The sequence below is a fragment of the Schistocerca nitens genome, chromosome 5, assembly GCF_023898315.1.
Source record: "Schistocerca nitens isolate TAMUIC-IGC-003100 chromosome 5, iqSchNite1.1, whole genome shotgun sequence".
NCBI classification, from domain to species: Eukaryota; Metazoa; Arthropoda; class Insecta; order Orthoptera; family Acrididae; genus Schistocerca; species Schistocerca nitens.
Genome location: NC_064618.1, coordinates 461,074,896 through 461,096,692, shown reverse-complemented (window position 1 = coordinate 461,096,692; position 21,797 = coordinate 461,074,896). Strand labels below are relative to the sequence as shown.

The window sequence follows — 21,797 nt, the reverse complement described above, 5'->3', positions numbered from 1 at the left end:
TCATGTTTCTGGAAGAAATAGTTTCTTGAAATTAATGAGTTGCCTTTATATTGTTTTTCAAAAATAGTTTTTTCGGAATTTACAGAATGATTAGTATACCTGCAAGTATATCTCATAGTTTTTTGAGAAAAGCATCACACATTTATATATTTTCGTTGTTTTAGGAGGTTGACACCTGAAATAATTAGGACAAAGTATTTCAAATATAGGTGCCCATAAGAAATATCTCAAAAAATTTTATGTTATTCTTTTTATCAAATATATATTTTATTTACTGTTTCAGCACATAATGAAGAGCATTTGTTAGTTTGAATTTTGTAGTTTTTATTCACTTTTTGAATTAAAGGAATCTACAGTTCCAATAAGTGCTATGGCTACATACTATTGCTTGATATATTTCATTTTCATTATGTATAAGAAGTTTAAATCATATGTAGGTCATAGAATATGTCTAACACTGGAGACACTTACAAAACTATAGGAACATAAGGAAAAAGTTATTTGATGTCTTTGGATGATGCTTTACAAAAGACACACGACACACTTTGATATATTAACTCTATTCATAAAAAAATAAATTACACACAACATATTGTGTACAAAAAATGCACAATATTTATCTATGAACTTGCTCATGTTATCACACACAATAGAAAGTGACAGTCTCTGCACACATTACTTCAGTGAACAGAAAATATTTCTGACATTTGCAGTTCAGGCCACTGCATATAGTGTTTCAGACAGTAATAGGTGTTTTCAATTGTGTTGCTGTCTGTTTGTACCAGAATTTATCTCTGCTTTCAATTCTCTTGCAGCTGATGAATTTTATGGTGAATTTGTCCTGTATCAGCTGTCTGGACAGTGGTATACCTGTTCAAAGGTGATGAAGAATCCATTGAAGTTGTTCTCATCATCAGAATGAAAATGGAACCTTTGGCTTGTTGCACCTGGCTGATACACAGCTAACCCTGAAACAACACAATTATTTCAGTTTTCTAAGTTTCTTTTGCTTTGCATTAGACCCCTTAGAGGAACTGCAAATGTAAATTTGAAGGGTTGCATTATAAGCCCCATGGTATCTGAAATAATTTCAGTATTGTAAGACATGTAGTGGACTATATTTGTGTTTGCTCATGATTATGTAGGTTTTTTATTTATTTTTTCAAATTGTGATGTAGTGTAGTTTAAGGTAAAAGTTGATTTAGTAACAGTGATAAACATAAAAAATATCAGTATAACTTTTGAAATTAAATTAATTTAAAGAATCCACAGTCAATGTAGACCATAATGCTCTAAAATCTTCTTGCTATAAATGCTATTAAGAAACCTGAAGAGAAAAAAATATCTTCTTGTAGAGTATTTAAAACTTTTCTCACTTCAATAAAATACTGTAGAACATAAATAGCTTTGTTTGTTTGTTTCTATCTTATATTTGACTATGTGTTTGACTTTACCACTTGTGAAATTCTATACAAAGGGTACTGTCAACAAACAATACCAAAATGTTCCTTTAGACAGTGAGCAGAGTCTTCAGATCTCAGAAAACTGAACCAGGATGCAGGAGGGAGTTGGAGCAGTATATGCAGAACAGTAAGAAATGTAAATGTAATACAGAACCAAAAAATTTCACTGTTTAGGAACTATCAACAGCTAAACTTGGCTGCAGACAGAGAAATTAAAATAACACTTAATCAGATGAAAAATACAAATACTATTAGTATAAAAGATTAATTTCACAAATATTATCACTTTTCATTAGGAACTTACAAAATATGCAAATAAAACCTGGGCAAAATTCTGAAAAAATATGCAGCAGTCTGGCACTGCATTATTTTGGAAACAAGCTTTTTGAAAGACTGTTTCTTCCTTTTCCAAGTCTCTGATAGGGCTATAAAAAAAAAAAAAAAAAAAAAAAAAAAAAAAAAAAAAAAAACTGAATATCCGAAAGGATCTATGGACAGGGTAATTGGGACATGTCATAATGGAGTGTGAGCTTATGTATCAACTCTGAAAAAACGCTACTGACTGACTGTCAACCAAGTCACCGCAGTACAGTACAGTTTCCTTCTTATTTAAGGTTAAATGTCATCCCAAACACTTTTTCATCTCTTTTAAAAATCACTTGGTACCAAGTCCAGAAAATAAATAGTGTGGTCCATCATATCCCATTTGAACTGCTGAAATGGTAGTTGGGTTGACATTGCAGCATACAGTTGGCATTGTTGTGTAGATAGCAGAGTTACACCTAGTGACAGCATGGCTCTTCATTTTGAATGGTTCTTGGAACCTTTACAGTGTTTTCCCTTCTTTTTTTTTCTAGAGCTTTTGTTCTGCATTACCACAGGGTAGGCATTGTTAGTTATGGATTTGACATGGTTAATTTAAGCGGTGACCTGATGCCCTTCCTGTCATCACCTCAGTAGTCCCAGGGCGAAATGTGAGTAGCCCAACTGTCTGCATGAACTGCCATACATGTGAAAGTGAGTGAAAGTTTTCTGAATGTTTGAAAATCATGTAAGATGCAGGAATTGGGTGTCAGCTCAGTATTCATGTCGCAGGATGTAGGAAACCACCTAAAAGTCACATCCATGCTGGCTGGCACTCTGGCACTTGTTGTTAATCTACCAGGCAGATTCAATCTGCAATTAGCACAAAACCACATCCTGGAAGCAACACTTAAATGCATACAGCTAAGCAGGTGGGTAATTTCTGGCAGTACTGAGCTTCAGTGATAGTTCTCTCCAGCACTACAAAGTTCCATGGCCGCCTCATGAAGAACTACAAAGAACCTTTCTGGCATGGGGCGGAAAACTGCTGTCAATCATTTTTGCAGAGGGGATAGGAAAACAGACAGACTAAAAACTAAACTGAACTCCTCCAGAACAGGATCCTTATAGGGCTTCATTTGAAGGATGTGGGCCGTATCTCTGATCTTTCGTCGTCTTGTATCCGGGTCAAAATCTTCAACTTCATAAGTAACATCAGACAACTGTCTTACAAGCTTATAAGGTCCAAAGTAGCGCCTGAGGAGCTTCTCAGAGAGACCAATCTTCCGAACAGGAGTGAATAACCAGACGATGTCACCAGGCTGGTAGACAACAGGGCGGTGGCTCGCGTCATACCTTCAGTGATCGTTTCCTTGAGCCTGCAGTGTGCAGATTCTTGCTAACTGCCGAGCTTCCTCAGCTCTGGTTAACACCTGGTCACTGTTGTCGTCATCCACATCATCAGGATGTAATGGAAACACAGTGTTCATCATCATCGTCATCGCCTCATGCCCATGCACCAGGAAAAATGGTGTAAATACTGCAGTGTCTTGTTTGGTCATCACCAAACAAGACACCGCAGGATTTACACCATTTTTCCTGGTGCATGGGCATGAGGCGATGATGATGATGATGAACACTGTGTTTCCATTACATCCTGATGATGTGGATGATGACCACATTGACCAGGTGTTAACCAGAGCTGAGGAAGCTCGGCAGTTAGCAAACGTCACAAAAGGTAGCACCTCATCCCAGATGCTCCGCTCAACATTGATGAACATTGATAGCATGTTGGCCAAGATCTTATTAAGGCATTCAGTAAGCCCGTTAGTTTGCGGATGGTAGGCACTCATCATGTGATGAGTAATGTTGCACTGACGGTTTATCTCTGTCACAAGATTTGACTGTAAATTTTCCCTTGATCCGTAATTAATGACCTTGGGGCACTGTGTTTTAATACAATGTCTTCTATGATGAATTAGGCTACCTTGAATGCTTCAGCTGCTTTCACAGCTTTTGTAATGGCATAGCATGTCAGATAATCAGTGCAAATAATAATCCATCTATTGCTACTCGCAGACGTTGGAAAACATCCGAGGAGGTCACTCCCAACATGCTGGAAAGGTATTTTGGCTGGTGGAGTTGGTATGAGTCGGCCAGGTGGTTTCTGAGGAACTTCCTTTCTCCTCTGGCACTCTCGGCAGTGTGACACATAGTGACGGACACTCCTAAATAAACCTGGCCAGAAAAATCTCTTGCGGATCCTCTTGTATGTCTTAATAAATCCTAAATGCCTGGCCTCAGGTGTGTCATGGAATTTCTGTAGAACATGCATGTGTTTAGTAATCACTGGTAGCCATCTCTTTCCAAACAGATCAAAAATTTTCTTGCAAAGTAATCCATTAACCACCTTATATTGTCCTTTCACATCCTCTGGCCGATTTAAGGCAAGCATAATTTGAGATATCTTGGCGTCCTCCTTTTGCTCAGCGGAGAGATCCTGGAGTGTAGTGAGACAGTCACTATCTTCATCAAAGTCTTGATGGTCTAGTACGGGGTGTCTTGAGACACAGTCAGCATTTGGTGTTTTCTTCCGCTTTTGTACACTATGGTAATGTCATACTCTTGGAGACATAGTCGTTCTGTTGGATCCTTAAGACCTGTCAACCAACAAAGTGAATGATGGTCTGTAACAGCTGTGAATGGCCTTCCATAGAGATACTGTCAAAATTTGCACATGGCCCAGATCACAGCAAGACATTCTCTTTCTGTAGTTGAGTAGTTTCTCTTGGCTTTTCTAAGTGTCTTAGGAGCGTAGGCTATAACCTTCTCTTATCCATCCGAAATCTGCACCACAACAGAACCAATTCCATACCCACTAGTATCTGTTTGTAGTTCTATAGGTGATCTCTCATCATACAGACCAAGTACAGGGTCAGTCATCAGACCTTCTCGCAGCACATTGAAAAAATATTGTTGAGCACCACCCTAGATAAATTTCGCATCAGCTTTTAACAAATCTTGGAGTGGCCTGACTTTGATACAAAAGTCTTTGATAAATTGATGGTAATAAGAACACAATCTGAGGAAGCTTCTCACATCTCTAATACTTTTAGGAATGGGAAATTCTGTTTCTTTCTTGGATTAAGTTTCAGTCCAGCTTGTTGGAGACACTTAAGAACCGCCCTCAGTCATTTTATGTGTTCATCAAATGTCTCTGAGAACACTTTAATGTCATCTAATTAACAAAGACACATCGTCCACTTCAGGTGACTTAGAAGATTATCCATCATCCATTCAAAAGTTGCTGGTGCATTACACAAACCAAACGGCATTACCTTAAACTCATACAGGTCCTCAGGGGTGATGAATGCAGTTTTCTCATGATCAGCCTCATCTACTTCGATTTGCCAGTATCCTGAGTACATGTCTATGGCTGAGAAAAACTAGTGTATCGCCAATTCGTGGAAGAGGGTAAACATCCTTTTTAATTATCTTATTAAGGGGACACAGTCGCTAACAGGCTCAAAAAAATCGAATTTTTTTTTTTTAGTCTTAATCTATGCTCCAATTATTTGGCTACAAAATGCCGTTTGTTTCATACAAATCTGATTATTAAATTCGGAGTTATTAATTTGTTCGTGAAGCATGGTAACTAGTGCCATGTCCATTTTTGCTGTGTCTTGCGCAGTAGTCAGCATTGACTATAGTACAACAATCATTTATGTTCCACGGATATAAATACTCTTTATTTGGGTTGCAAGAGAGAATTGTTATTCTGATGTTTGCCAGCCTGTCTGCATTGTCGACTATCGTTTCTTCATCCTAGTTGTTTATGTTTTGGTGATACAAATGTAATGATTTTGTGAAACATTATAACACAATGGGTAGAATAAGGAAGTTTGGATATAAGCCTAAGTTTTGTGGAAATAAATATGTAAAAATAAACCACGAAACTGCTAGTTTTGAACAGAGGGCAGAAAATAATATTGAAAGTGAAGTCAGTGCGAGCGTCAGTGCTTCAAACAAGAAGCTTCTAGGTGCTGCTGGTTTTCCAAGTGCCTCTCAAATGCGTGACAATGCAATATGTGGTGTGAACAGTGTTTCTGTTGTTACTGACACAAACATTCAGATCTTCATGAGGTTATTACGTGAACTTATCGAAAAACACACAAATTGTAAAAACTGTGGTGGAAACGTTACTTTGCATGAAGATGTGGCGAAAACCAAGTGAATTGTTTGTAATTTAGTTTTGACATGTTTGGAATGTAGCTGTACTGCCAATACAATGTCATCCCATGTAACAAGAAGCAGATTGTATGAAAACAATATAAGATTAGTGTATGCACTTATATCTATTGGAAAAGGGCGAAGTGCAGGTGCTGTTCTTTGTGCAGTGATGAACATTCCTCCACCTCCAAGAAAGTTTGATGTTTACAACAAGACTATTGGTGCAGTTGTAGCTGAGGTAAGTGAATCTACAATGTTGAAAGCAGCCAAAGAAGCAGTTCAGTTGAATGATACAAAATCTGACTCAAGGCAAATTTCTGCTGGTTTTGATGGCAGTTGGCAGAAACGTGGGCATACATCCCTAAATGGCACTGTGTCAGCAACCTCTTTTGATACTGGGAAGGTTCTGGGTATTGAAATTATTACTAAGTTCTGTGACATCTGTAGCAAAAGTCCCACAACACAACATATGTGCAAAAAGGACTATGATGGTTCAAGTGGAGGCATGGAAGTGGCTGGTGTTGCTAACATTTTCAAAAGGTCTGTGCAGTCAAGAGGTATCCTCTATACAGACTATCTTGGGGACGGGGACAGTAAGGCTTATCAGAAGTGGTAATGACAAACCTTATGGGCATAGAGTCAAAATTAATAAACTGGAATGTATAGGACATGTACAGAAAAGAATGGGATCACGACTTCTAAAGATATGTAAGGAAAAAAAGTTAGGTGGTAAAGGGGACCTGACAAAGGCTGAAATAGACAGGATCCAGACTTATTATGGTATGGCCATTAGAAATAACTGCAACAATGTAGAAGCAATGAGGAGAGCCATCTGGGTTATATTCTTTCATAAAATTTCAACAGATGAGGAACCACAACATAACCTTTGCCCACAGGGACCTGACAGCTGATGCAAATTCAACAACCCAGTTACATCTTCCAGCTATAAGCACAAACATTCAATTCCAGAAAAAATCCTGCTAGCTGTGAAACCCATTTTCAAAGACCTTAGCGAACAAGAGCTCTTGAAAATGTGTCTCCATGGAAAAACTCAAAACCCAAAGGAAAGTTTGAATTCTGTCATTTGGACAAGGCTACCAAAAACTGTTTTCGTTACAAAAGAAACACTAAAATTTGGTGTTCATGATGCAGTGATGTGCTTCAATGCTGGTGTGTCAAAGAAGACTGATGTATTAAGACTCTTGGGAACAAAGGATGGTATCAATACTGAAAGGGGACTGAAAAAGATTGACATGGACCGTATCCGTTATGCTGATATTTCTGCAGGAAATGCTACTAAGGAGGCCAGGATAGCCAGAAGATCAAAGAAAAGAAGATAAAGATCAAGAAGCTGAGCCACAGTATAGCCCTGGAATATTTTAAAAGTGTGTCTGTATGACATTGTACATTACTTTCTTGCATGTAAAACTTTAATACCATTTTTCTCAAAACTACATTTTTTGACCTTCCGGTACACTTTTCTCAAAAACTATGAGTGCTACAGACATCAGACTTACAGTATCTCTTGTTAATACAACAATGATTAATTAGATAAAAAAAAGACCAGTAGTGATAAAAAGAACAGATTTACAAGCTCCAAGGTGTTTAGAAAAGTTTTAATTTTTTGTCTTATAGAACAAAAAAATGATTACTCATGAAATATATAAAATACATTAACCATTTTTTATGTGATTTGAGAATGATGTTTCAGCTGTACACTGTAAAAGTTTCAGGTCTTTATCTCCATTAGTTACTTCAGAAAGTGTACCTGACGTGTGCTCGGTTTAGCATTGATTCCTTATGGGAGTTCCCTAGCGACTGTGTCCCCTTAAGCTTCCTGTAATCAACACAAAAGCACCAACTGCCATCCTTCTCCCTGACGAGAACCACTGGTGATGACCATGGGCTCTGCAAAGGCTGAGTGATGTCATTCATCATCATTTTCTCTACCTTAACGCGAATTATTCGACATTCTGTTGCTGACACATGGTATACTCTCTGGCTTATTGACTGATGGTCTCCAGTGCTAATCCAGTGCTTCACTGTGAATTTGTCTATTTTGCTCTTCACCTGTGGATTGAAGCATTCGGAGAACTCTCGAAGAATGGCAAGTAGCTTCTTCTGTTGTTCCTTAGTGATATCTGGTGATAGTCGAGCTATAAGATCTTGTCTCATAGTGGTAGTGCCAATTTTGTACACAGACTCGGCATGGGAGGTTTCAATGATGCTCAGCTGTTCTGCAATTAACGTCTCAGCATTTGCTATGCACATGCGTCTTGGAAGATCTGCAGTTCTCGGCAATGGTTAACTATCCACAATTCACCAAATCCGTTCTTAAACAAGATGACATTGGCTGGAATGACCAAGTTATTCTTCAGCGGTATGCTTCTCTTACATTCCACTACAAGATCCATGGGTTGATGCCTGGCATGACAGGTGACAGTTACCTTTCTAGTGCTGACTGCAGGAATGATCACTTCATCCAGCACACATAGTCTCCACACACTCGGATGCGCATCTTCCTGTCCGCAGTATCTCATCTCGTCTAGCATAACCTCCGAGCGACCACAATCTATAATTGCCTGAGAAACTATCAAAACGTCCCATCCGAGAGTGACGTCATGACTACACTCTTGTAAGATGATGAATTCTAAAGGCTTTGAATGGCCACTTATACCCACACAAATGACACATCTTCCTGTAGGTTTCACATATTTCCTATTAGCCACCTTCAGCAGAGATGTTTTGTTGTCGATGAATATGGTTTTCTGCATCTGGCAATGGTACTTCTCTGAAATGACTGAATATGATGCTCCAGAGTCCACAAGAGCTTGAGGATATTGACGTAATTTCCTACCATTATCGTAGTGATCGACGGCAGAGGATTTTTCTCTTCAGCGGCCTCACCTCCAAGGAAGGTCACACCCTTTAGTTTTCCAGGTTTCGGTGGCTAGGTGATCGGCTGGAGCTTCTAAACGGCAGTGGAGACCTTCAGCGGTGTGTTGGGGAGCATCCTCTCCAGCGGCTAGCTTGCGGTGATGGTGACCTACGTCATCATGCACCCTCATCTTCTTGTTTATCTTCATTGTTCTGGAGTTGGCATCGGCTAAGATCGATCTGCTGTCTTGTGGTACAGGTGTCTTCAAATATACACCACCTTTCTCGAAAATAGTGCACCACATGTCCCAGTCGTCCACAGTGAAAACATACTGGTTGGTTATCCTGGGTCCTCTAGATGTCAGTCTTCCTTGTATCCAAACAGGTTCCTCATGTGGCATTGTAGGAACGTAACTTCATGTAGGTCTTGACTTTTTCACCGTTTTAAAGGAAAATGAAGGACGAGAGATTGGGTTCAGTGTCTGTTCCACTTCCTCCCTTATGACCTCTTGAAGCATATCGGTTTTTTGGTCACCATGCAATCCAAGTGCCATCTGAACTTCCTCTCTCACTATCTGATGAAGAGCACTTGTGAAATCAGTTTCTTCCTCCATCACAGACATCGATGCAATGTTTCGAAGCTGTTCAAACTTGTTGCGTGTAATTCTGTTTTGATGCATTGTCTCGATATAATGTGTAGTATCACAAGTGCCAATACCCAGCACCTCCACCAGAATAACGTCACATAGAAGAAGGTGTAAGTAGATGAATGACAAACACTAACTTCACTTAACAAAGGTTTATTCAGCACTTGCACATACAAGAGCATGGAGCAAACTGCCTCCGGTCAGAACACATATGGTATATATACAGCTACAGAATATTCCAGTACAATGAGTCTTGCCACTTGTGGATACTTTTAGAATGTACTTGAACCAAATATAGAAATTAAAGTTTTTCAGATCAGGTGAGTTTTGACTTCACGACCCTCCATGCAACCGTCTAGTCTCATAACTACTACACTACAGCGACTGTGCTAGTAGCACAGTCGCTGTAGTGTAGTAGTTATGAGACTAGACGGTTGCATGGAGGGTCGTGAAGTCAAAACTCACATCAGCTTCTTCTGCGACAATATTTGTTAATTTCAACCTTTAAACAAATAAGTAGGCCTAACACTTGTAGTAGAAGAAACTGTTAAAAAGAAGGAATTTTTCTATATATTCAATTAATTGAACGAGTTATGTTTTAATTATAATTTCTGTAAATTAAACATCGAACAATGTGTAGTTTCAGTATCTGTTATTGTGAGGATATATAAAGAGCAGATTTTTGGTCCCAAGACACTCAGACCATGGCCGATTTTCAGGCGAGAAACCTGTATTGGTTAGAGCAACAGCAATGCATTAACTTAACTGTGACATAAGTGTAACACAAATAGGCCATGTGTTATAATGACAGTGTCTGTTCAATAGTGTGACACGTACCATATTATTCTGTAAGAACTGTGTGGTTAGGTTTTACTGCTCACAGATGTTCAACAGTAAATTATTATAGCAGTATGCTGACATTTTCCTGCAAACTATTAATGAGGCTTTTCAAAAGTTAACCAATAGTGAACTGGCGATATTAACTGTCTAATATTAGGTAAAGAACTGTGAAACACAGCTGTGCAACTGTTGGCTACATTATTTACAGTAGTCAGTTTTGAACTTCTACCCTCCCCCCCCCCCCCTTACAGTAGTCAGTTTTGAACTACTTCTCCCCCCCCCCCCCCCCCCCATTTTTCAGCCAGCATAACAACACATTACATTGACACCAAGACTATCAATAAAGAAATAAAGCAGGTGAACGTCACAAATAGAAGAGCAAAACAGTCCAGCAATGAGTCCTTGGGCAGTAGTTAGTTTCAGATGTGCTATGACAGGCAAGCTGAAGATGGAAGTGCAAACTCTGAAGTTCCTGCTGGAAAAACCAGAACTTTGGGTCACAATACTTGAAAAGGCATTCACGCAAAACAAAATAACTGATGAATAGATGAGGTTTGCGGCGGCTGTAAATGTATTAGATCCCATAGCTAACCCTACAGCCATAGACAGAATGCTTCAGCACACATCAGAATGGCAATATACATTTTGAAATAAGTAATTGATCGACAGAATGTCTAAACCACTTGAACAATGCATACAACAGGTGGGCCACAGGACCCCATCTGAATATTGGCGACACCTACAGGGCATTGTCGGAGAAGGAGACTTACCTGGCATGACACTGTGGTACATTTGGATGGCACAGATGCCCAGTGCAATCAAGGTGGCAGTAGTTACCTGCACAAAAGACAATGTCCACACATTGATAATGACAGCAAAGTTCACGTGACAATGGACAGTATAAAGCATGTATGACACTGGCTGTGGAATGTTGTGTGCAACAAGAGACCACAACTGTATGGAAGAGCCGTCATGGGAATTTGGCCAGATGGCTGCATGAACTTACAGATGATGCATTACAGCAGCACAAAAGAAAGATAACAATGGGAATAACAGTGGCAGCCAGTGGAGAAGATGTGTTAGTACAACTGGTGGTTTGGCAAAAAGGCAAGAAGATGTACAAGACCATGTAAATATCCAAATGGTTATGATGGTGGGCAGTAGGTGTGGCAGGCCATGAGAACCAACAGAAATGCCTGCAGCAGGGAGGTGAACACAACGAGGGACCTAGGATGATGAGTAATTTATGAAAGTGATCCGCTCATTCATAGAGGTTACATGTTAAAAGATGTGGGATCGTGTCATTACTGTTTGACTGACTCAGAGTCAGACGTCAGTGCACTCCATTAAGGATTATCAAACTACCACCACAACCTCACAGGTGCACCTGATGGTGGCAAATGCAACACCAATAATGACTTATGACACCTACAAAATGGAGGTGGATTTAGGATTTAGACAGAGTTGCCACTGGAACTTTGTGCTAGCAGAGGTGTAAAAGGCCAATAAGGTGCCAACTTCCTGTGTAATATGAGAATTGAGACAAATACCAGTGCTGCACAGATTACAAGAGATAATGAAGTCGTCATAGGTATAATTGGAAGAGACATACATCACACCACAGGCTGCATGCACAAAGAGATGGCAAGGGGCAAAAATGGCGCTTCAGCCAGCAGTGTCACTTAACACAGTGCACAACATTAGAACACCTGATCAGCCAGTATCAAAATGACCAAGAAGGTTAGCCCCAGATCGCTTTATAGCTGCAAAAGCTGAATTCAAGGGTTTGTTAAAAGCAGGTGTGCTACATAGTTATGATAACCCATTGGCGTCGCTGTTATGTTTAGTAAAAAAGGAGGATGGCACATGGAGACCTTGTGGTAACTATTGGAAGTTAAAAATGCACACATGTCCAGACAATTACCTGGTACCCAACCTCAGGGATGTTACTAATGTCCTTGCAGGATCTTTAGCATGATTGGTTGTCAGAAGGCATACCATAAAATATGAGTTTCGGAGGCAGATATGCCAAAGGTGGCAGTCTCAACACCTTTCCGGTTGTCTGAGTATGTCAAAATGCCTTTCGGCCTTAAAAACACAGCACAGATGTCACAGAGGTTTGTGGAAGAGGTACTGTGACATTCAAAGTGTTGTTTTGTGTACCTAGATGATATATTGATGTACTCAGAGACAAAATAGTTGCATGAAGAACACCGCCGGTCCATTTTCAAAAGAATTAAGCAATATGGAATAGTTATCAACAGGGAGAAATGCACCTTTCAACAGCAGGAGGTGACATTTTTGGGTCACACGGTGTTAGCAAATGGAATATGCCAGCTGACCGATAAAATAGCCATGATCAAAGAAATACCTGGACCACTCGATTACCAAGAACTTAGAAGATTTTTGGGGGCAGTAAATTTCTACTGTCGACACCTGCCATGGGCAGCTGAGATTCAGGCATCATTGACAGTGGCACTGGTGGGAGAAAACGTGGCTGGCAAGCGGCTCCTGAAGTAGACTCCAGACATACAAAACACATTTCACCAAGTGAAAGTAGATCTGAAGAAAGCAGTTATCGTGGCACACCCAGTACTGCATGCACCGTTGGCTATAGAAGGCGATGCAAGTCAACAGGCAATAGAAGCAGCCCCCCATCAATTGCAGAAAACCACTGGCAGCCTCTGATTTTCTTTTCACACAAACTCACAGCAGTGAAGGTCAAAGGAAGTGTTTATGGCAGAGAACTCATAGTAAGATATGAATCTGTAAGATATTTTCATCCCTACATTGACACCAGAGCATTCAATGTTAATGCAGACTACAAACCTATTACATAAGCATTCATCAAATCTAATAACAACTGCTCTCCATGACAAGCCTGACAACTAGAGTTCATTGGCCAGTTCATGACAGATTTGCATCATACTAAGGGAGCGGAAAACATTGTGGCAGATTTCTGGTCAAGGGTCAATACCATCTCCCAGATAACCGATTATGAACATTCGGAATGAAGGTTAGCATTTGGTGTGACAAGTCATGAGACAAACCTCAACCCCTTGTTCCTGAAGAGCTGCGGAAGACAACCTTCAGTAGCATTCATGGGCTGGCGCACCCCATTATGAACAGCACAGTGAAACTGCCAACAGACTATTTTATGTGGCCAAGCATTAAGAAAGATTGCTGTAGGTGGACAAAAACGTGCATGGTATGCCAAAAATGCAACATCGGATGACATGTGAACACACCCATAGAAGAGTTTCTACCATATACGGGGCAGTTCACACATGTTCACCTAGACATCGTAGGTCTGCTGCCCCCCTCATAGGGATACTATTATTTGTTTACTGCTGTAGACTGGTTCATGTGATGGGTGAAAGCAGTGCCATTGGCTGAAATAATGGTGAGAGTTTAATGGCGAGAGTTTTTGGCGACTTGGATTGCTCGTTTCAGTTGCACTCTACATGTGACCACAATCAAGGCCACAAATTTCAATTGGCCTTATTTTTAGAGCTGGAAAAGTCATGTGGATTCCAGCACCACCACATGACAGCCTACCTCCCTCAAAGTAATGGCATTATCAAGTGTTGGCACAGGACCTTGAAGGCTGCGTTGTTGCGCCACGCTGAAAGATGGACCTCAGCCTTATCAGTGGTTTTGTTCAGACTACAGACAACTTGCGAACCAGATTTAGGAGTTTCCACCCACAACAGAGTTGGTTATATGGGAAAGCCCTATCCCTGCCAGCAGAAGTTTTTGCTGCACCATTGGAAACAATGGTGAGAGACATGCCCTATGTTCTGCAGGAAGTGCGAGAACACATTTCCAACTACATCCGGCATTGGGTTCCTGGCACAGAGAGGGCACCCAGTTTGTACACACAGACCTGGGGTACTGCTCCCATGTGTGGTTATGGGCTGATGCAATATGACCACCCTTACAACCATCTTACTCTGTGCCATACAGTTATTAGCAAGAAGGTAGAGTTTTATGGAAAGTAGGAAACTGTCTCCATATATTGAGTAAGCCTGTCCACAAGCTGTTGCCTGAAGGAGAGCCAGGACAACAATGACAGAGATGGCCCCTGTACCACAGGAGGAAGAGACAATGCGGGTAGAGAGCCCACTACCCTCAACAACTCTGGCAGCCTTGGAGAAGGAGCCGCAGATGCTTCTGAGACATTCTAAAACTGGCAGACACATAGGGGGAGGGGGCTGTGTGGGAATCACAAGACATCATAAGATTGAGCGCACAGTGTACATTGTTGTTTAACTTTGCTCCTTGTATGGAATTGGTCCAGTCTTTTTTGAATAATGTTATAGCCTTCCTGAAACAGTATTTGTCAATATTAATTACAAGGATACTGTGAAGCAGTACTGAAAGATGTTGTTAAAATGGTGGACGAAATTTCAAACAATTTAGATCAAAAGATTGATGACTGTGTCACACAGGCGGTAGCTTGCTTAGAGCGGGCCAGAGCAGTCATCGACCCCCGCACCATTCAACAATACATGAATGAGATTAATTTTGCTACTGAAATATTACTTAAAGAAATTATTAAGTAATTTTCCAGAACCAAGCCATGACAGCGACAGAATTAATCAGTTGAAAGGTACTTGACAGTTTAGTCCATAGTTTACGATTATAGTGGTCTAGGTAAGCAGAAAGCTCACTTACTTGCAGTATGTACACAGCAAGGCTGTGAACATACTGCTAGATGATACTAGACAACACACTACCTGCTATTATATCATTCCCCCTCTAAATTTTTTCAGGAGGAAGTCTTTGATGGTCAGAGTCAGTAATTTCAGTGATTTATGGAGATAAAATAATGACTGGTTCAAATATCTCGTATGACTAATAATATTGAATCTCATTCAATACAATAACTTAAACAAAGTCAGGCAGCTGAAAAAGTGTTGTGATCTGAAGCAAAGTGCAGTTTTTGTGACAACTAGCCTTTAGTGCTTAAAAGGTTGTGATTTAAATATCCCAGGGAAACATTACAACTGGCACTGGTTATCTTAGCAAGATGTTGTAATGTGCAAAACAAGCTGAAAACTAAAACCTTAACTCTGGTTAAGATTCTAAGGTAGAGTTTGTGTCTAATTCTCTGCTGTTCTGTTCTGGGATGACGTTAATGATGTAACTGTGGGATTTAGACACATTTAAACAGCAGTTTCATGATATCATGTCCAGAGGAGCAAACAGAACTGTCAATTGATGGATATAGAGGGTAGAGAGCATAAGAACTATTGCAAACACCTCATGCAATTAGGAAAAACATATTTGCTTAAGAAACAAAGAAATATACTGTTGCAAAGAATAAAATAGGATTTCTGTTGTTGAAAAAGAGAAGGCTAGTGTTCATTTTCATGTAATTCAGCTGGTACTACTACAGGTCATTTTATTACATAGGTTTGAGATTAGCTCACTGTAATAGATGACACATATAACATACCTAAGTTTGAATGATTTTTCAAAGGATATGAACATTGTTAATATTATTTTTCGTGGTAACTTACATGTAAAGTTGAGTGATCCACAGAGGAAGCCGCATCCTGGAGTCTGCAAGAAGTCTGAACACGCACCTCCAAATGGTGTTGACACAGATGGTTCCAACTCAAAAGACGTTGATCTCATTCTCACACCACATATAAAAGGGTTAGGTCTGTAAACAAAATAAATACAAAAAATATGTCTAAACATAAAAAGCATCAGCTGCAGCACACATACAGCACGTGCGCATGTACAACCACACACAAAAACACTGTTCTTCCTAAAAATTATCAAAAACTTTATACATTATCTTAAAGTGACTATCTAATGAGACAAATTACTTCATCTGTAAATGTCATAACACACAACACTTTCCGCTGCATTTCAGAGAGCACAGATTCTTTGTCACTTGAAACTTATGTTCTCCCTACTGACACTGAATGTTTTCTCCCTTCTCAAATATTATCCACACATGTAGAATTATGTAATGAATGACTAAGCTCCCAGTCTATTTGCGGCCAGCCTCAAATGCACCATTGGGCTAGCCATGTATAATGTCATCCAAACATGTTCACTTTTCCATCTTACTTCTGTTTAGTGTGCCATCCTGCTTCATTGTGAATCACGTATGCATAACATGTAGTCAGAAGCAGGATGCCAGAGGCTTTTGGCCACATGGACCATGCAAGTCACATGTTTCCATGCTGTACACCACAGTTTAGCCCACACAGTTTTACCTTGATGTCATAGTTTTTGGGAATCTTTAAGGATACTGTACTTTATAGATATATATTCACTAGTGTTACTCCATAAGCCTACTGTCTGAGTCATACACGCTACTCTCTAATACCTGTTTTTGTTCCATAAGTAACAGAACAAGTACCAACAACTGACAGAAAATGAAGGAAGAAGTTAGATACGAGTTTAAGAGCCACAGCCGTTAGAGGAGCACAATGCAAGAGTGAGGAAGGATGGGAGAGGAAATTGGGAGTGCCATTTCAAAAGTAACAACCTGGCATTTGCCTTGAGCAATTTAAGGAAATCATGGAAAACCTTGATCTAGATGGCCTGAAAGAGTTTTGAATTGCCATCCTCCCAAAAATGATTTCAGTGTCTTACCACTATGCCACCTTACTCAGTGGCAACAATTGCATTAAGTCAGTGACAGCAAGCCGTTTCACAATTAATTATTATTGATACAATTCTACATGCTTTCTGTCTCAACTGAAGAATGCATTTTAGCACGTTTTACAGCTGTATTTGTAGATGGCAACACACTGATCTACCTGTAAAAAGTGGCTGCTGCAACTATAATTTTATTTTTGTGTTTTCTTATCTTCATTTTTTTCTTTGGTATTTATGTGGATTTTATCTGTTTACACTACTGATATTGGTTATCATAACTGGATGATGCAATGCAGAAAGTAAACTGACAGTTAAAATCAAACAATGAGTAGGAGTTTAAGGTATGGCTTATGTGCCCAGTACACTGTTGTGTGCTGAAATATCATCAGTAAGCAGACAGCGGTATTTACAGCTTCGCAGAAGGATTAGCATGCAGCACCCAGTTCCAATCATGAACCATAGAAATAAAGAAAAACATCACTTAAGTTAGTGGCATTTCCTACCTTCAGCAGCTATCCTGGGTTCAGATTCATGGCTGTATGTTCTCCAGGACATGTGAGCAGCACACAGAAGACTCAGGTTTGAATTCAAACCCTACTAGAGGTTTTTTTTCTTTTTCTTTTAAAAAAGGTTGAGAATGGCTTGTGGATATATCTGACAAGCTACATGAAGAGAAGCAGCAAGTACAGTCTTGAAAACTGACATTAATAGGAGAGCAGTGCACTGACCACAATCATGTTTAATGTAGGCCTGACACTATTTTTGGTTATCCATCCAAAATCTGGCAGTAAAACAGCATTATAAAGTTCAGTTTTTAGTATATTGGATATTGAACCTTGAGCTGTATGATTGGTCTACATTCTAATGAGTTAATATTAAAAGAGCAATCCTAATACCCCTGAGGTTGCTTCTGCACTCTCACTTATTCTTCCTGAAAGTGCAACAAGCTACAATGAAGAACTGGACTTAGGAGCAACTGAAATAAGGATGGTAGATACAAAAATTTAAAAATGCATTTGAGTCTTGAGCTATATGAATTACTGAGAAATCTTTTATGTGAATAAAGACAAGGAAAACTGAATGGTATATATAAAGGTGGCAAAGGAAAGAAAGGTCACTCCAAATCTTATCTCATAAGGGGTCCTGGGTACATGGAATGCATGGAAGGTAATAATGGATTAATAGTCCTGATTTGACTATCAACTTATTTCCAATGTGGCTGACAATTAAAAGAGCTTAACTAGAAATAATGAAATAGGAAAGAGGTAGACAAAGATGAGGACTTAATTCAAAGGAAATAAAGAGGAAATGATATTAGATGATATGCCCAAATTACAGCTTTATTGGTGATGAGGCCATTAAGTGCAGACTGAACAAGGACAGAGAAATAACTTGGGCATGATCTTGTTTAAGAACCCCTTCCAGTTTGTGCCTGATGATTTGGTGCTATCACAGGAAACCATCATTTGATGGTTGAGTGGAAATTTAGGTCCCATCCCTCTTGAATATGAGTCCAGTGTCTTAATTTCTGTGCTCCCTTAGTTACTATGAGTAGGAAAGAGGTACAATCTGCAAATGCATACAAAAAGAAAGGCCATCTTCTGAAGAAGATAGTTTTATAACTATTGAAACCTAGGTAAAGATTACTTTATCTTTCGCAACTGGTTGGCTGTTTTTTATTCTTATGACAAAAAGAAAGAGAATATGAAAAGGATGAATGGAAGAAATTATGAAGGGATGATGAGGGATGAGTGGTGAAAAAGCTGTAAGATGTGGGCTAAAGCAAAATAATTAAGGAAACAATGATAAAAAGACAGAAAAAGTAAGGTGGTGCAGAATTCAAGGACGAACGGCATAAAAGAGTGGTTGTAGAACTGAAGACTAAGAGTTTGGTTTAATTTAAGACTATATGGATGACAAGAGCGCATTATGAGCAGTCAAAGTAGGTTCACATCTGCAGTGTTTGGAATATTACCTTTGAGATCCAGTTGAGCTACATGGTAAAACAAGTGCTTAAATATTTGTTGTTGTTTTGGTCTTCAGTCTGATGACTGGTTTGATATACTTCTTCATCATCTTTGGAAATAATTGGCATATAAACTTGTACTACTGTGGTGGGTGTTGACTTTTTGTGTATCTTGGCTGTGATAATGAGTTCCTTGTGCTGTCCATTATAGTTAACTGACATTTCTACTTTCTTAATAGTTATTAGGCCTCCTCCTGCATCAGCCAGATTTGTTTTTGTGTTCATAATGCTGTACTTCACTAGCCAGAAATCCTGTTCTTCCTGCCACTGCTCTCACTAATTCTCGCTGTATCTAACTACAAACTATCCATTTCCATTTTTAAGTTCACTAACCTACCTACCAAATTATGAGCTCTACAATATCACACTACAACCAGCAGAATGACTGTTTTGTTGTTCCCCATGACAACATCCTTCTGAGTAGTTCTCAGCCACATATCTGAATGGTGAACTATTTTCCCTTCAAAGTATTTTATCCAAGACAATTTCATCATCATTAGACAATACGGTAGGGCTACACACCCTTGGAAGAAGTAACAGCTGTAGTTTCCCCTTGCTTTTAATTGTTCACAGAACTGTTATATCAAGGCCCTGATGGCTAATTTTATAAGGCCATATGAGTCAGTCACCCAGACTGTTGCCTCTGCAGCTACTAAAAAGGCTGCTGTATATCTTCCAGAGCCACAGGTCAGTCTGGCCTGTGCACAGATAATCCTGCATTGTTGTATGCCAACTTCATATTCACCCTGGAGAGTAGGAAAGAAGAATGGGGTGAAGAGAAGTATGGTGGGTCAAATCTACTGATACTGGACATTGGCTTTGATGTGTACCATAATGAATATGCGAAGTGTGACTTCAAACTTGTGCAACAATGATAGAAAAGAACATCCCCAATATTTATTTTACTCTTACTCTGAAATGGAAACTGTTACACTGTGAACATCTTGATGTGATGCAAGGAAACAGATACTCCAGTATTTCCATGAGAGCTTATTTTTAGTTCAGAAGAGAGGCATTCCTACAGTTGAAGAATGGTGTGAGTATGTGATGGCTGTTGGTTGTGTCTCACATAACTGGAAGTTTTCAGGTACAGACTGCAACAAAGCATGCCCAGAGGAAATGCATATGCAGCTAATTGCCATCTTCTGGACTTTGAGTAAGGTAGGACCATTGGCATGAGGACGTGGGAGCATGACAGACTGTTGCCTGTAGTCCGACGATTGCAGAAAGAATGGCATTAAATGGACTCCAGCCATAAGTGTGGCAGGAAAAGTAGAAATGGGTCCTTCCAGAAGTCATACAAACTCCATCCAGACAGGCCTTGAAGACCCAATGAAACTGACTAAGCATCATGTCGTGCCCAGTCCATAGGCATGACTGGATGTGGATATGGAGGGGCATGTGATCAGTACACTGTTGTCCCATCCATTGACAGTTTTTGTGAGCACAACTGCTATTTCTCTATCGTGTAGGTCCTTAGTCAGAATCCACATTGGCTGTGTACACCCTACTTCCCAACAATGCTCAGCAGATGCAGACCATCACCCATCCAAGTGTTAGCCATACCTGACAGCACTTAACTTTGGTGAGCTGATGGGAACCGACCAAAAGACTTATTCCATAAGAATGTTGAGGGATTGTGTAACTGGTTTGATGACTAGATAGATGACAACACCTGAAATCCATGCAGAAGTTACAGATATAGTGTCACCACAAACCAATGGGAACAGATTACTGGTAGCTGAGTGGAAATTTCAAGTTAGCAGGCATAATTTACTGCTGACACTACACCACAGACAGCAGAGACCTGCATGTTGTAGAGTCGTAATCATCTGTGATACTGAGAGGCATTCAGTGGTGTTCATCAATGGGTTGTTTTTGTTGGTCAGCTCAATGCCAAAGTGTCTGAAAATGATGTGGTGAAAGATGACATAAAACAGTGAGTGTTGAGCTTGTTCTGGGGGGGGGGGGATTTTGAGTATGACGGTAGGACTGATTTGACACCTATGTAAGGGAGGCTGCATCTTTGCCAGTATTTGGCCAGAGTGTTAAACTGTGATATCATATTCTTCGTGACCAGGATACCAAGTGGCATATCTCAGCAGGATAATGTAAAACCTCTGCTTCCTCCCCAGTGTGGTTCACACAACAAACACATAGAGGGAACTGTCACCAAGGCAGTAATTATAGGTGGAGACTGCAGATTCTAAAAAAACCCCAAAAAATTTTGGTTTTACGTAAAATGTATGAACACTACAAATAATTCAGTACCTTCTCTTGCTGACAGTATGGGTAATGTTACTGACAATGATAAACAGGAGGCTGAAATTCTAAATCTAGCCTTCCAAAACTCGTTTATGATAGAGGACTGCAGCACCATATCCCCTTTCAATTACTGAACAAACGAAAGGATGGCTGACATAGTGTTTAGTGTATCTGGGATTGTAAAACAGTTAAGATCCTTAGACACCAGGAAGGCATCTGGCCCAGACGGTATCCCCATAACATTTTATGTTGACTATGCTACAAATATAGCACCATTCTTATCCATCATCTATCAGAGATCATTGGAACAGCGGAAAGTTCCACAGCACTGGAAGAAGGCCCAGGTCATAGAAATCTACAAAAAGGGGAGAAAATTAGATGCACATACTTACTGGCCAATTTCACTGACATCGATTTGTTGCAGAATCATGGAACATATTTTGTATTCGGACATAATGACCTTTCTAGACTCTGAGAAGCTCATCTACAGAAACCAGCACTGTTTTAGGAAACAGCACTCAT

The 21,797-nt window shown here is 39.8% G+C and overlaps 2 protein-coding genes across 2 annotated transcripts in view; one reads left to right on the top strand and one right to left on the bottom strand.

The window, feature by feature from the left end:
• The window catches only part of LOC126259218 (L-lactate dehydrogenase), a 298,642-nt gene extending 297,689 nt beyond the window's left edge, over nt 1-953 (top strand). Inside the window, exon 9 of the mRNA XM_049955820.1 lies at nt 816-953. Within this exon, the coding sequence (XP_049811777.1) occupies nt 816-819 (4 nt within the window). The 3' untranslated portion in view covers nt 820-953. The remainder of the gene's footprint in view (nt 1-815) is intronic.
• LOC126260529 (tolloid-like protein 1) overlaps nt 830-21,797 on the bottom strand; it is a 256,314-nt gene continuing 235,346 nt past the window's right edge. Inside the window, exons 5-6 of the mRNA XM_049957862.1 lie at nt 15,886-16,031; nt 830-968 (exon numbers count right to left, since the gene is read on the bottom strand). Of these exons, the coding sequence (XP_049813819.1) occupies nt 847-968; nt 15,886-16,031 (268 nt within the window). The 3' untranslated portion in view covers nt 830-846. The remainder of the gene's footprint in view (nt 969-15,885; nt 16,032-21,797) is intronic.